This window comes from Plasmodium brasilianum, chromosome 1 (assembly GCF_023973825.1).
Source record: "Plasmodium brasilianum strain Bolivian I chromosome 1, whole genome shotgun sequence".
Lineage (NCBI taxonomy): Eukaryota > Apicomplexa > Aconoidasida > Haemosporida > Plasmodiidae > Plasmodium > Plasmodium brasilianum.
Window position 1 is genome coordinate 753,240 of NC_090114.1, and position 17,721 is coordinate 770,960.

General features: G+C 28.6%; 4 protein-coding genes across 4 annotated transcripts; 2 read left to right on the forward strand and 2 right to left on the reverse strand.

Moving 5' to 3' along the window:
- Positions 1 to 354: 354 nt before the first annotated feature.
- Positions 355 to 900, reverse strand: MKS88_000486 (uncharacterized protein; the record flags this gene model as incomplete). The annotated part of the gene is made up of 1 exon (XM_067215944.1): positions 355 to 900. One exon carries the CDS (start codon positions 898 to 900, stop codon positions 355 to 357), a length of 546 nt encoding a protein of 181 aa, XP_067075723.1.
- A 2,986-nt stretch (positions 901 to 3,886) lies between these two features.
- On the forward strand, positions 3,887 to 7,516 carry MKS88_000487 (uncharacterized protein; the record flags this gene model as incomplete). The annotated part of the gene is made up of 3 exons (XM_067215955.1): positions 3,887 to 6,781; positions 6,992 to 7,071; positions 7,480 to 7,516. 3 exons carry the CDS (start codon positions 3,887 to 3,889, stop codon positions 7,514 to 7,516), a joined length of 3,012 nt encoding a protein of 1,003 aa, XP_067075724.1.
- A 1,745-nt stretch (positions 7,517 to 9,261) lies between these two features.
- On the forward strand, positions 9,262 to 9,627 carry MKS88_000488 (uncharacterized protein; the record flags this gene model as incomplete). Its single annotated transcript, XM_067215967.1, has 1 exon — positions 9,262 to 9,627. The coding sequence occupies one exon, from the start codon at positions 9,262 to 9,264 to the stop codon at positions 9,625 to 9,627; it is 366 nt and encodes a 121-aa protein (XP_067075725.1).
- Positions 9,628 to 10,743: 1,116 nt separating this feature from the next.
- Positions 10,744 to 13,626, reverse strand: MKS88_000489 (histone deacetylase complex subunit SAP18; the record flags this gene model as incomplete). Its single annotated transcript, XM_067215978.1, has 1 exon — positions 10,744 to 13,626. The coding sequence occupies one exon, from the start codon at positions 13,624 to 13,626 to the stop codon at positions 10,744 to 10,746; it is 2,883 nt and encodes a 960-aa protein (XP_067075726.1).
- Between the last annotated feature and the right edge of the window lie 4,095 nt (positions 13,627 to 17,721).

Here is a 17,721-nt window from a genome sequence, read left to right on the forward strand (position 1 = left end):
CTTTTCGTGTATACAACATAGACATCCAGAGTATGTACTATGTTTCTTCTTTATATATAACAATTACTTAATCTTCAAATAGTGAAGACGTAATGTAAATGCTGTTTGATATATTTTTTTTATTTTTTTGTTATCAAAAAAAAATATGCATTTCTTCCATTTGCTCTTCCTCCTCTTCTTCCCTTGGGTCCATGCGGAGCTCAACTAAACAAATCCTCGGGATAAAATTAAGATCAATCTAATATGATTCATTTCGAGCGCCCTTATATGTGTTTTACTCCCAGTTACTCAACTTATACTTATTCGTAATTTCTCCCCCTGTTAGAATTGTTCATACATTTATTCTACTAAGCACTAGGAATAGTCAATAATTTTTTCCCTTGATATGTAGTAAATTGCCAGGGCAGTAGCATTTCCAATAGTATGTATTAACAAATGATATATTGTGCTATAGGAGTTATAGCTAAATTTTTTACCAACAAAATAAAACATTATTAATAAACTTCCTGCAGAAACCCATATAAACACACAAAGAGAATTTATACTAAATGAAAAAAATGCATGTATTAATAAATTTATTGCCATCATAATAATATCAACTGTTCTTCTTAAACCTAGTTCTGGTTTTCTCCAGTGTAATATTGACGTTATAAATAATCCTGCATTTAATATAGCTAAATAATAAAATTTACAATATATTGAAAACATAAATGCTAGAGATAACTGAAATGATGAAAAGAAAAGTATATGTTCACATTCGTGACTTACGTATTTACAATTATTCTTTTTTTTTGATTCTTCTATACAACAACTACTATCACTTTCCATTTCACTGTCTGACCCCTCGACTTTTCTGTTGTACACGCATGTTTCACTATTATTATTTTTACCTTTACTCATTGTTCATAAATATATAATATTATAATCAGTTAAAAAAAAAAAAAAAAAATATTTATATAATTAATGTGTCCTTACATACTTTAATTCTACAAACACCTAATTTTTTTTTTTTTTTCTTATTTCTCTTTCGCATAAATATAACTATAAAAATGTAACAAGGAGAATGTCCTCTCGGCTTCTACAAATGAAACACGGAGTAGGAGGTGGTAAAAAAAAAAAAATTTAGTAATTAGTAAATAGTACTTTATATACTATAAACATAGCATATGACTGTTATACAAGAAAAAAGGCAAACGTTCTACATACAATGTCCAAACAACATTAAACGCACGCATATAGGAACATATACATATGTACCTAACTACATATAACAACTGTGTATATACAGGTATATATGTATATATATATATATATATATGGCAGCCTCTAGTGGGGCTGTTTTCTTGCAAATGCTCATGAAAGAAAAGAAGCTATAGTTATACTCTGTTTAGTGTACAATGAACATGAAAAAAGTCTCTCGAGATAGATTTTACGATAAACAGGTATATATACATGTATATATACATATATTATATAATCGAATGTACGTATACACTATAAGAAGGAGCTATTATTATCAAAATAACATAAGTTAAAAATTAAAAAAAAATAATAATTATATATATGTTATAAAAAAATTAAAACTTAAAAAATGGTACAATATATAATAAAAGCAAAACATTTGATAAATATTAGGAAAACATTGGCAAAATATTAGAACAACATTAGAATAATATTAAAAAAATATTAGCAAAATATTAGAAAAATATTGGCAAAACATTAGAAAAATATTAGAATAATATTAAAAAAATATTAGCAAAATATAAGATAAATATTAGCAAAATATTAGCAAAATATTAGATAAATATTAGAAAAATAGTTGAAAAAATTAAAGCGAAAAATATTTTAAAAAAGAGTAATAAGAAAGGCAAACAGAATCATAAAAATAATATTCGGTTTCACGGCAGTTAAAAAAAAAAATATATTACTCGCAAATGCGTAAAGTAGCATAGTACAACGTAATAAAATATGACGTAGTGATATATAACGCAATAATATATATATATCGCAATAATATATATATATCGCAATAATATATATATATCGCAATAATATATATATATCGCAATAATATATATATATCTCAATAATATATATATATCGCAATAATATATATATATCGCAATAATATATATATATCGCAATAATACATATATATCGCAATAATATTACATAAGGTAATAAAATATATAAAATAAAATTATAAAACATAATATTACATACTACCTTACGCGAAAAGGAAAAAGCTCTACTAGTATATTTTTTACATGACAATTATTCTGAACATTGTTACAGCCAAAATGTACTTATAACCTTAAAAATGTATAAGCCTTATCATTAATTTAAATAATAGAATAATGGTGGTACTTAGATTCTAATATATATATAATACTACATGTACAATTAATATATATGTACATATTGAACGCAACAAAAAAAAAAAAAAAAGATGGGCAAGATGGGCGAATCTTATAAAATTGAATATTTTTTAGGTATAGATATATACATAAACTTATGTATATTATATATATATATATATATAGATATAGATATATATATATCTATATATATATATAATATATGAATGAAAGAAAAAGCGGGCAAAACGACAGACTAAATGAGAAAGAAAAGAAAACCTTCGACGAAAATAAAATTAAGCACAGGCAGAATTAGGAAACAGAAGTAAAGAAAAAGGTGAAAAAGTGAAAAAATGAAAAAATATATAAATATAAATAATGAATGTTTAAAAAAAAGAAAAAAAATGATACCCTCTGTCTTCATATTTATATAATTTTAGGTAACTTAAAAAAATAAATATATATATAGGTACGAAATTTTTTTTTTTTTTTATTGTACGCAAAAAAAAAAAAAAAATTGCTTAATGGTTACTCTTTTTTTTTTTTTTTTTTTTTTTTTTTGAAAAAAGTGCTTTATTTATTATATTACGGGTTTGAGAAGGAATATATTCTAAACCCTAACTACATCCGGTGGTGTCGGGTATATTTTATATAAACGATGAGTTACATTATCATTTGGCAGTAACACACATAATATATAATATACATGTATAAGGTATATATATATATATATATATATATATATGTATACGTATGTACATTTGACTTTTTGCTGCTTAAACATCTGAGAAAAAGTAGAACATGTTTAAAAAATATTTCGCGCGTCATGAATAATGTATGTAACGCTTGTACTTAGATACCATTATGAAGTATATATATACAAATATATACATATATATATATTTTATTTATTATTTTTTTTTTTTTTCTCATATTGTGCGCACATGAGAGTAGCTACCTCTTATATGCATACACCTTTCGTGGAACTAGGTTTATATAAATAAACAATGTAGAAAGTGAAGCGTACAATTTTTCCAAAAAAAAAAAATAAATAAAATAAACTTGTTACATTATATAGATGATATACGTATATATATATATATATATATATATATATATGTAAATTCATGTACGGGAAATGTGCTGTAGGGGAAATATATACTCCTCGTACTAAGCGTGCATAAATGTATTATGGGCACATAAAGTATAATGTGCACTTACGTAAATTTATATACATATATTATGCATAAAAGTATAAGAAAAAAAGCCCAAAAAAGCTATTTTGTTGTGCCTTTCATTTTACCAATTTTTCTCTATTTTTCAATTTTTTAATTTTTTCTGTTTTTTCAAATTGTGCAAAATACTGCCACATTTTGTTGCAATTCGTTCATTTTGCTACATTTCGTTACAATTTTCCCGCATCTTATTTTATTTTCAAAATTGCAGTGCTGTGGCATTATGATGTATTTGCCAGATTTAAGTTTATTTCTTTTAACATATTATATAAGGAATGATTGAAAGTTAGAAAAATGGGGGTGTTAAGAAAGAATGTTCTTTTTAATATGTTCAAATTAAAGAACGCATATTTAGTCATAGAACAAGGTAGCAAAGGGAAGCTTGTATATTCTTCCCAAAAGGGCTATATCAACACTGTGGTTTCCCCTGATAAAGAGTTAGGCAACAGTGTTAATAGCGTTAATAGCGGCAGTAGCAGCAATAGCGGCAATAGCACCGACCGCCTAAAAATGAACGACTTCCACTACTTTAACATATACTTATTGAAAAATAAAAATTTTGTAAATTTCGTTTTAACATACAATTTTTGTGAAAATAAAAACATGTACGTGTGCATGCTAATACATTTAAGTAATATATATAATACGCTAAGTGTAAAAGACATATGTAGAGTATTAGAAAAAATAATAGAACATAATAAAGCGTCCTTTTCACATTTTTTTATTAAAGGAGAAACTATATTAAAGTTGTATTCACATCTTTGTAATAATATAGTTAAGCTAAACGTATCTGAGTTAGTTACACTTATGAAATGCTGTTGTTATACTAGGAATGAATACCCCATTGAATGTATTAGGAAAATAAAAAAGGTCCTTATGACCAAGAATTTAACTTGTTTAAACACAGTTTTGTTTAACGATATATGCAATTGCTTAGTTAATATAAGGAATGATTTTAAGTTAAGAAAGTTTCCTTATGACAACTCTCTACATTACAAAATATTGTTGCACTTAAGGAGTGAAATTATGAATGTAGATGTTCATCGCTTTTTTCAAATACTCCCTTTTTACATTAACTTAACCAAGGTTTCTCGAGGAGAGCGGGAGCAAAGTGGGGAGAAGCATGTAACGATAAAGCACGTTGCCCCTTCATGCGCGGTTGAAGCAGTGAACACAGGTACTACTACCTTCGAAAATGTTACCACCTCCGCAAATATTACAACCTTTGCACCCAATGCTCATACCTCAAGCAGCACTCGGAACCTCCCTCTTGACGACGGTGAGCATAAAGGAGGAAACCACTCAACCAATGGATCGAATGGAACGATTGAAAGGGAAAATAACTTCTTTTTGAGGAACCAAAATGGAAGAAGCCATTCAGAGGACAAGCTAAATAGTAGTAACCTCGTCTTGAGTGAAGACGAAGTGGCTTCGTTAAAAAACAATTGCAAGTTAATCTTTTTAAATAAAATGAACGAAATAAACAAGGATATGGTTCTACCAGCAGTAACTATATTTAAATGGATAGAGATAAATGATCGTTTAATTTTCATGCATATATGTGAAATCTTTTTAAAAAATATTGTATTCTACGATTCAAAAACTGTTGTACGCTTTTTTCGAAAATGTCATAGTATGAAATTTCAGAAGATCAGAGAAACTAATGATGATGGGGAAAGAAGGAGTACAAAAGATGTGAAAAATGGGCATGGAAAACAAAACAAGCCAAAAGAAGATATAAATGAGTATTGCACTTATGCAGTAGATAAAGAAATAGGTATAAGGGAGAAAACAACATACAGTAGTAGCAGCAATGCACGTGGTGCTAAGCCTCTGAGGATATTGAAAATTGACGGTAACCCTGCTGCCACTGCTAATATAGATTCCACTGCTAATACTGATAGCACGGACGTTGCAACAAATTTACTTTTGAACCTAATAAATGAGAGGGTTTATCATATGAGCATTTCCCAGTTATACTGTGTTACCTATGGCATATATGGATTCATTGAGAACATGAAACAGTTTTCAAATTTAAATAATTTAAAAAATAATATGAATTTACTCTTTTCTATGTGTGTTCAGTACATAACGAATTATGTTAATAAGGAGATGATAAGGATGCAGAACAAAAATACAGACTTGTATGATGAACAGATATTGAAGGAGGATTATCCTAATTCATGCAAGACCACAACTGGTAGGAGTTTGTTATATGAAAAACAAGCAGAACTGAAAAAGGAGAACGTTCTCCGAGATTTAAACATGAACATTGACCACGTATACATCTCATCTACAGGGGTGTACGTCAACGAAGGGGGAAAAAGACTCGATGAGGGCAAAGGACAACTTAGTCATCTCAGACAACCGAACAATCCCAGTAACCCCGGGCCTGCCAGTCCTCCCCGCCTTATTATCCTCTCGTGTGAGATCCTGCTAAACATAAGCCACTTCAACATTTCGAAAAATCATCGCAAAATTAAGCTTATTTATGAATGCATAAATAAACTCCTCTGTTATGAGGCGGCTCAATGGAATAACGACGATCTCCTGACCATGTTAATGTGTTTGTCCAATTTATATTTCAAAACGAATGATAACTACATTTTCCATGCATATAAGAAAATTTTAAATAAATTAGAAATGCAGAAATACGAAATGAATGGTCATCATTTTAATAAACTTGCTATTGCTTTAGGTCCACTACTCCATGAAGAAAATAAATTAATACAATATTTTTCTCAATTTTTAATTTTTTATGTTGAAAATAATATTGTTCCTTTACGTTCTTGTGTTTTCTTATTACAATATATTATGAAAAATTTGTATATTAAATTAAATGCCCATCTAGCTCAATTGAATTTGTTAATCATAAATAGATTATTTTTATATTTAAAAGAAGCATATACATATACACAAAAGTTCGATGAAGACGATCCTTCTGTTCATATGATGATGTTTAAAAGTTTTCTACTTTTACATTCTATAAATGACAATACGTTAATATGTATTATGACTACTTTATCTATTATCATGCAAAATGAAAAATATGGCTCAAATATAAAGGACCAGGCAATCGTCATTCTTCGAAAAATTGTTAAGTATATTGCACCCAGCTCTTTTCAAAAATTTCCAAAAAGGTATATTCACCTCGACTTGCTCCAAGCGTTGTCTCCCGATCACGATCAAGTGAGGCAAGTACTGCTCAGCAGGATGTAGCACAAGGGGAAGAGAAGTGGAACAAGAAGAACTTGGAAGTGCAGAAATGGGAAAAGTAGTAGAAAAGTGGAGAGATGGAAAATAAAACAAAAGAGCTATATATAAATGGGCAAAAGATTATTCAATAGTATGAAGTAGTGCTATATGCATTCAACTAAATATCCCACTTTTCTTCGTAAGAGACTAATGTGGAAATATAATTCATTAGGTATATTCTTAAAAATGGATGAAAAGTTGTATAAAAAGAGGAGAGGAGATATGTAGTTGTGTAGAAAAAAACAAGTTCAGGAATTTTATACTCAGGGTGTTCGTGCCTGTGTATGGATATATGCGCCCATGCAAAAGCGCTAGCGAGCACGAGCACAAGCACGAGCACGAACACAAGCACGAGCACGAACACAAGCATAAGTACAAACACAAGCATAAGTACAAACACAAGCATAAGTACAAACACAAGCATAAGTACAAACACAAGCATAAGTACAAACACAAGCATAAGTACAAACACAAGCACAAACATAAGCACAAACTCAAATACGTACATACATCTATGTTCCCATGTTGTGTAATAAAAAGGCCTCTAAAGTAGTGATAAATAATGTAGCGCACATTGTCAACGTTATAAGGCTTTGCTTATTCTCCCCCCCCCGCACCCTCTCTCCGCGCAGATTTACCATTGTACATAAGGTTTTACCGTCATTTTAGAGCTCGTTATATGGGATTATATGTACATGTATACATGTACATTTATGTATTTATATTTGCATATATACATATATATACACACATATGGATATATGTTTGAAAAATGATGGGCTCTACAAATTAATATCTGCCCACAGTATTTGTTTTTTAAATTATTACTAACTTTGTTTTAGTTTGTTTTGCCTTAAATGTGTTATAATTTCACAGTTATAGTTATGTTTGCCTATCAATCCATATATATGTCCATTTATCTTTCTTTTCTTTCCTTTTTTTTTTTATTTTTTAAATTTGTACACATAATTGCATTATCTCTATGTATACATGATGCTTATGCGAAACCGTACATGTACGTATATATGGGACAAAATTTAGCCTTAAAAAAATATTATCATCAGTTGTTAACATCTTGATTTAACTACAATGATTTAATAACGTAGTAGTTCAATGAACACGAAACCGAGGATTATGTTTGTTGTGCTTCTTCGCAATAAACAATTTTATTATATACAAAATATAATAGTTATGGAAAAAATCTACCAAGGGATATGGTCTATGGTCGTGTTTTTCTTCAGGTAATTATGCATGAAAAGGTATACATGAATATGTAAATATGTAAGTATACATATGTGCAGTACGAGGGAGCACTATTTGCCCTTGTGTTTCCCATTCCTTATCCCTTTTTATTTTAATTTTTTTTTTTTTTTTTTTTTTTTCCTATTATTTCAACTGTGTTAAATCACCCGCGCACTTAACTTTTTGGTAGGCCTGCGCTGCATAAATAAACGGACAAAAACTCGGCCTCTTTAAGTAGCCATTTGTTCATGTGTTCACTTGTTCATTCATGCATTTATTTACTCATTTATATGCTATTTTTTTTTTTTTTTTTTTTTCTACTTTTCTATTTTCTACTTTTTTATTTTTTACTCATTTATTTTTTACTCATTTATTTTTTACTTTTTATTTTTTTTATTATATTTTTTTTTATTTTTCATTTTACTTTTTTAAACTTATTTTTTATTTTATTTTTTTTTATTTTTCATTTTACTTTTTTAAACTTATTTTTTATTTTGTTTTATTTATTTTATTTTTTTTTATTTTTTATTTTACTTTTTTAATCTTATTTTTTATTTTATTTTATTTTATTTATTTTTACTGGCTCTTGCATTGTGAGGAACCATCCGCAGAAATAGAGAAGCACGAACATGAACTCATATGAAGTTAAAAAAAAATTAAAATACAGTAAGGGAAAATATTTGACTAAATAAAAAGGACTCTGCCTTTTATTTGTCACGTTCATTTTCTCATAATTTTAAAACTTGTAGTTATAATTGTGAGTACGTATATGTATGATGTATATATTAAGTACGTATATGTATGATGTATATATTAAGTACGTATATGAATGATGTATATATTAAGTACGTATATGAATGATGTATATATTAAGTACGTATGTATGTATATATGTATGTCCGTAAGCATATAAGCTTCTAGAGAAGTGAAACCAAATTATTTGGATAAGTTAAAAATTATTATATAGTGTTCCTGAGCTTTTAAAAATAGTGTTTTCCTTTCTCCATTATAGTATGTACGTACGTTTGTAGATACGTTCACCATAACGGCATATATATATATGTACGCACATAAGTACGTACATGCATGAGAACATATGCATCTCTTCTCACGTGTGCGCGTGGATACGTAAGTACTAGAAAGACCCAAGTAACAACAGTGTAGTCCAAACGATGAATTTTCATAAATATAATGATAAGAAGAGGCATCTAACGACATACGGAGATGAACATAATTTTCAACCCCCGCAAGGAACATCATCATCTCCTCCATCAGTTATACATGGTCAGCAAGTTTTTTACTTAAATACAATTCCTCAGTTTCCTTATACTCAACCCATATATAATCATCACATGAACTATGTAAACATGATCCATAATAGTGAAACTAATTATATAAGTAAAAGATCAATGAAGAAAAAAAAAAATTATCATCAATACAATAAACATCATAATAATGAAAATTCTCATCTGAGAGAGGCAGTTGAAGACCCATGGGGCCAGCTTTACGGAAGATACCCTGGCATTCATTTTACTTGAAAAGGTGCGGCACGAGGAATGTGCAGTGGTGCGTCTATGTCAAACTGTGTTATGCTATGTATTATGGCATGTTGTATGCCTTTCTTCTTTTTTTTTTTTTTTTTTTTTTCCATTTCTGATAAGGTTAGGTGGTGGAGTAAAAACAAAAAAGACTGTCTTTACCCATTTTGTAAGCACTCATTTTACTCATTAAATGGGATTTATAGTAAGAATGAAAAGAGTGGAATAGTAAGGAAGGGGGAGGGAGAATGTGTACATCTCATTAGAACCAACATATAGGTCCGTCGAAATGTAAAAAGTGATGTTAATCATCAGGGTAGTGCATAAAATGGGGGAAAGGTAGTAATAAAAAAAAAAAAAAAAAAAAAAAAAAAAAGAACATATTGTAATTAAAAAGAAGAATTAAAATTACTTATACCGAACAAAAGAGAATCGAATAATGTCAAATGTAACGTAGATTAGGTATATGTACAATACATATGCGTGTGTATATACATGTGTTTGTATTTTATTCTTTTTATTTGGTAAATTCCACTCCATTCAGTCTTAGCTCAACTTAAGTGGACGACGTTTGCCTGCCCCTATGTCGAGGTTTTATTTTTTCGCCTTTTTAACAACAGCTTCTTTTTTTTTTTTTTCTTTTTAGTTACACTTCTGATAAATGCGCGGACGATTGTCCTTTCGCTTTAATTTAAGTAAATATGTAAATGGTGTTTACATGTTTATATTTTGTTTACTCAATTTTTACATAATGTTTTCATAATTTTTACGTAATTTTTGTGCATTTACTTAAACATCGTAAAAACAAAATTAATTTTAAAAGATGCTCAATTGTGTTCAATCAATTTTAAAATGAAAAAAAAAAAAAAAAAAAATGAGCAATAGGAAATGAAAAAAAAAAAAAAAAAAATGAGCACGTAGGAAATGAAAAAAAAAAAAATGACGTAAAAAATGATAATGTAAAGGAGTGCTAGAAGGAGCAAAAAATTGGAAAAATAATGGAGGGGGATCATCTTTAATTTTCCAAAAAAGATGGAGAGAAATATACACGTGAATATCTACATTAGCGAATACAAACTAACATACATAGACATATAAGCTATACACCGACAGAGGTTACTTGTCAAAAATAATGGAAAGCAATATAATATCTCCTATTTCGTAATTTAATGACAGCAACGTTTTGTTGTCTTCTTTATAACTATATTTCGTACTATGCACTTTTGATAAAAAAGTAAGCTGTTTTTTCTCATTGGAATAAACCTTGAAAATCCACTGAGCATTTCTTTTTCGACTTTCTTCATAAAAATCTTTTACTAGTGTTACAATCTCTCTCATGGTGATATCTAACCATGCATAAATTTGTAACTCGTTACTATGCACATCATTTGAAGTAAAATTTATATCATCCACATTGGTATATTCGTCATCATGATTATAAAACAGTCGAAGAAGAAATGGGCAAGCCTTTTCTCTATCTATGATTCCTCTTGTTCTTTCCGTCCCGTTCATATTACTAATAGGATTATTACTACTAATATGATTATTCCTACAAATAGCATTATTCCTACTAATATGATTATTACTACTAATATGGTTATTACTACTAATATGGTTATTACTACTAATATGGTTATTACTACTAATATGGTTATTACTACCAATATTATTATTATTATTGTAACACTGCTGCTTCTTATAATTGAATAAAGTAGTATTACTATAATTGTGGTGTTCATAATTTCGGTACTTAGGTCTACTCATATTGGAGTGGCCACGCCCAGAATATATGTTTTGCTTCATATGTATATCGTTTCTTCTATATCTGGCATGCTTATCTTCACCAATTTTCATTTCTTTAGATATATCTCTCTTTAAACGGTATTTCACAACGTCATTGTTGCTACTGTCAATGGAATGGACATATCGTCTCTTCCTTTCTCTGTCCCTTTCTCTATTCCTTTCTCTTTCCATTTCTCTTTTCCTTTCCCTTTGCCCATTTCCTTTCCCTTTTCTTACCATTTTCAAGTCTTTTTTATGTTCATGTTTTCTACTCCTTCCATACGAATGTACACTACTACTTGATATAAACAACTCTTCATGTATTTCATTACTAAATGAACTCACATTCTCTTTAACTCTATCTGAATATCTTAAGTTTATCGTTTCATTTGTAGTTGAAATTACAGCTGATTTATTTTCTTTCCAATCGTTATGATTCCTTCTGTTTTCTTCTCTTTTTTTTTTTTTGTTCTTTTCTTCGTTCTTTTCTATATCTCTTCGATCCTTTATTTTTTCTCTTTCTCCCTCTTGACTCCATAATTTTCCTTTTCCATTCTTTTTGGAATGTCTTTGTTTTTTATTCAAATCGTTTTTTACTTGTCTCCCTCTTTTATTAATATAGGAATTATTACATCTATCATCATCATAATAAATATCATCCTTTGATTCATCTTCTGACCCATTTGATTCATCATTAGTTGTATACCCCCCTCTGTTCTTGTTACTTTTACCCACGGAAGAATTACGCGTTCTTTTGCCAACATAATCATATTTCGAATTATACCTCTTTTCGACATCACTTGGCTCATCGCCCCTTCCCAGTCTGTCGTGCGCCTTGTATTTATGATTATCATCAATATGCCGATTGCTTCCATCGTAACGCTTACAACTATTGCTGTGTGTGTAGCTATTGCAGCTACTGCGATCATCATGACGATTTATTCTTTCCTTCCTCTTTGACAATTCATCCGGACTCATGCTGATTGAGTGCGTGTCTCTACTATGCCTCCTCGTGTTATGTTTTTTCCCCCTTAGATAATATTCCGGGTAGTTCTTTCTATTTTTTTCGTTTTTATCCTTCCCACTTCTTTCTTTTCCACTCCTTTCCTTTCCGTCTCTTTCCTTGTCCTTTTTTCCCTCACTATATTTATGATTACCCTTCTTTAAACAATAATCGCTGCTTCTCCTCCTTTTGTAATTCCTTGGACCTCTTTCATTTTTTTCTGTGCTCCTATTACGACTACCGCAACTACTACTGCTCCTGCTACTACTACTACTACTACTACTACTACTACTACTTATACTTGTAATATCTTCATACAAACTCGATAGACTAACACTACTCAGTTTATTACTTTGCCCCCCTTTTTTATACTTCTCCTTAGTTTTCCTTTTTTTTTTGTCATCCTTCCTTTTATATTCCCTATCATGATATTCATAGTTGCTACTGCTTAAAGACGCATAATCCTTACGTTCCTCAATTTTTCCTTTTCTTTTTTTATGTATACTTTTTGAGTGTTGACTATTACGACTGCTATGACTGCTATGCCTGCTATGACTGCTATGACTGCTATGACTGCTATGCCTGCTATGACTGCTATGACTGCTATGACGACCATATCCTTTTTCTCTTCTTTTTTCATAATAATTATCCTCACTTCTTTTCCTTCTATTATGATTACTTTTTTTCCTTTCTTCTTTTTTTTCTTCTTTCTTTTTTTTCATCATTATGTTGTTCTTTGTTTTATTCCCTTCTTCGTTTTTAAGGCTATTACTAAAGGATGACAAGCTCATTAAGCTTCTGTTTGAGGGACTGTACACCCTTTTTCTCTCTTCATTACTCTTACTTCCATCACTACAGTTATCACTACTATAATGACTATTGAGATCGTCACTACCGTCCTTATTGCTCCCTTCCTTTAGCGTAACTTCTATTATGCCATTCCTTGAACTCTTTTTATTTTTATCTTTATTTATTTTTATATCTCTATCCTCTTTTTTTACTCCATCCGAACTGTGGGTGCCTTTTGCACTACTATCATTATAGTCTTCCCTCAAATTTAACTTTTGATTTTTTTCATTTACACTAAATGTTTCATCCATACTTTCATTTCTCTCTCCATACTTTTTCTTTCCTTCCATTTTTTTATTATTCTCTTCCTTTTGTGAAAAGGTACTGATACTTAAACTTATGGTTTTGCTTCTACTAATCGTCATTGTTAAGAAGCAGTCATTACAAAGAAAGTCAGGGTATAGCTTGTGCGTGTGTAAGAGCTTTTACGTGCATCCCATTAATATGCACATGTTAATAAATATGTACAGCGATATATACACGGTGAGAGATTTAAAAAAAAAAAAAAAAAAAAAACAATGAAATACTATAAAATGATATAAATACTACAAATATTAAAAGTACTATGTATGTTACAAATATAGCAAAGCATAATGTATATTCTTGAATCAACGAAGTACATTTAACAAGGAGTACACACCTAATAAAGCACAAGGCAAGTACTGCTCATAAAATGGAGATAAAAAAAAAAAAAAAAAAAAAAAAAAAAAAAAAAAAAAAAAAAAAAATTACAGTAAAGAATATAAATGAAAACAAAATAAATGATAACAAAATAAATGATAACAAAATAAATGATAACAAAATAAATGATAACAAAATAAATGAAAACAAAATAAATGAAAACAAAATAAATGAAAACAAAATAAATGAAAACAAAATAAATGAAAACAAAATAAATGAAAACAAAATAAATGATTACAAAATAACTCAAAACCGAATTAAAGCAATCGTAGTAAATGCCAACAAATAAACAGTATTCCAAATATCCCCTAGGAAAATTATAGGGGAGAACGATTACCAATGCACATAATATATAAACACGTACATACGTACATAAACACGTATATATGTACATAAACATGTATATATGTACATAAACATGTATATATGGACTTGCTCGTATGCTTCCTCCCTTCCCTTCGTAAAATTAACTCCTTCCACAGTTTAAGTTCTTATCGTATTTACTTAATCCTTGTTATTCTTAAATCATATATAGACATTATATTGGCAGTTCAGCTTAACTGTTAAAGCACTGAAAATGTGAATGATATAAAACCTATGAACACATGTACGCATACATGTGTATGTACGTCGCAAAGGTGTTATCTATATTTATGCAATCTGTTACGACGTAGCTCGAAGTTTGTAAGGCAAAAAAAAAATATATAAAAAAATAAATAGAATGAATGACTAAACGAATGTACGAATAAACGAATGTACGAATAAACGAATGTACGAATAAACGAATGAACGAATGAGCGAATGAACGAATGAGCGAATGAGCGAATGAGCGAATGAACAAATGAACGAATGAACGAATTAACGAATGAACGAATGAACGAATGAACGAATGAACGAATGAACGAATGAACGAATAAACGAATAAACGAATGAACGAATGAACAGTGTTTTCCCCTTTGTAAACAAAATCAATATTCAAGTGAAGTTCTTTTCATTGTACTGTCCCACGTAGATATGCGCTTAATACACTATATAATCAAACCATTTTACAGCTGTAATATGCGATCTTTTATTTCTTTTACCATATAAATTAGCCTTTGAGTTGTACTGTTGCTATTTCTTCATGGCTAAAATTGTGTATATACATAAATATATATACGTAAAAACATGTACATAAAAACATATATATATATGCATACATACGTACGTACATCCACATACATGTGTAAATATATATATTTATATATATGCGCAACTCGAAAGTAAAAGCTTCTAAAACATATTACTGAGTCAATGCTTTTATTTTAAGGTAAAAAGGTGCTATGAACAACGTATTTACAACAAATACTCCCTTTTAAAAAAAAAAAAAGATCTCATATAAGTCTAATGAACATCCGTCATATGCATATTTCAGTGTAACATGAACGCGTATACATATTATATACACATTTATGTTACTAATGTTGTACCATTTGAAGTTCCTTTTTCTTTTATTATTTTGCTCGTTAGGTGTTTTGCTATTTTGCGCTTTTTCTCCTTAACATGCGATATGTATGCTTTTTCAAATATCTCGCAAAAAAAATTTCAAAGGATTTACTCCTAAAACGGTTTTATAGGTAGTAAGAATACGAGTAGAGAATAAGCATGGATGATTAAGTAAATAGGTAGACAACATTTGCATACATACATATATATATATATGTATATATATATATGTATATATATATGTATATGTACATATATATATGAATATGTATATATACACTACACGTGCAGGTATACATGTATATGTGCATACGCATAAGCACTTTTCTGACTAATTTTATGTAAAAAAATTAAGCAAATTGAACTTTTTCAAAATTAAAAAATTCCAATTTTTTTGACTTAATGTCTATTAAATAAGAAAATGAAAAAAAAAAAAATTTCAAATGTAATTAATAATAGGAAAGGTAACTGCCGCAAGCTTTTTCAACATAAAAATAAGGGAAAAGAAAAGGATTCTGATAAGAAAATATAAGTAAAAAGGAAAAGGAAAACTTAAAATGTTTTACTTTACCGTTTTCCTCTAACTTCACGCCAATTCATTTTTCGCGCGACTTTTAAAGTTAGTACATATAAATACATACGTTACATACATATATATAGGTATATATATTTTGTATATAATACATAATTTTTTTATGAATATTTATTAATAACTTTTCTATTAATAGAACATGTTATATGATATGCAAGTATTTATTCTTGTTTTCTCTTACATTTTTTTTTTTTTTTTTTTTTATTCATTGCTTTCTTTTTTAAAAAAAAAAAAAAAAAAGCATACGAAAAATATTGGTATATTTTCAAATATAATAACTATATTTATATTATAATAATAGCATTGAACGTTACTATAAAATTTATAAAAAAGCGTATTTTAAACAAATACATTTGAAGAGTGTATTTAAAGTGTATATAAAGTATATTTAAAGTGTATATAAAGTATATTTAAAGTGTATATAAAGCATATTAAAAGTGTATATAAAGTATATTTAGAGTGTACATAAAGCATATTTAAAGTGTATATAAAGTATATATAAAGCATAGTTAAAGAATATATAAAGAACATTTGTAATGAAACATAAAATGCATTTTTCCATTTCCCCCCTTTTTTTTTTTTTATGTTATAATATACACAATACGTATTATATATATATATATATATATATACCTACTATGCTACGTATATGTAATAAAAATATGTACGCTTGAATATTAGCACGTAAATATGTACCTATAAAAACATCTACTACAAGTATGTGTACATATGTACTCCTATATTGTATGGTTTCCTTTATTCTTGCATAACTTTTTTTTTTTTTTTTTTTTTTTTTTTTGTATAAAAAACCTACATTGCGATTAAAATTACTATTTTCTGGAAAAAAATAAAACAATATATTCAGGTTATATAGCACAAGTAGTTATTTGTTTTAATACCTAAGTTGTTCATATAATTTTCCTTCTTTTTACATTTCCAAGAGAGGAATGATGGAGGCTTATTCAACCAACTGAAGGCGAATTGTTACACTAGAGGAATTTCAATATATGCGCAAGGAAATACTACATGCATAAGTGAATACGTGCATACATACATACATATATATATGTATATATATATATATGCGCGTTTCCATTTGAATATGCATGACTTGTTCAGGCACTTTTTTTTTGAGGGTCTACATGAACAGTAAGGCAATAAAATATATCTCCACGTTTAAGGAATGCTAATAAAGGAGGAGGTACATAAATGTGCAAATATATAAATGCACAAATGGGCACATATATATTTGGGCACGCACAAACATATGTACGTATATATATACACACATTTACTTGTACCCACCGAAGTGTTAAAAAAAAAAAAAAAAAGCACTATTTCGTACCTTAAGCTCAAAGAAATATTTTGTAAAACAATTAATATTTTTGTTATGAATAGTTCAGAATTATTTTTGTGGTATGATCATTTTTCTCCTTAACAAGCAATAAACGTTCAACATAAATGGGTGAAAGGTGAAGCGGACAAGTATTATATATGTACACACATTTGTGGATGAACATATATACATACATGTGGATGAACATATATACATACATGTGGATGAACATATATACATACATGTGGATGAACATATATATAAAATAAAAGGAGTTCCCAAATCGACATACTACATATTATATATACGTATATATATATATACGTACATATATATATATATATGCGCGCGTGTGTACTCAGAATT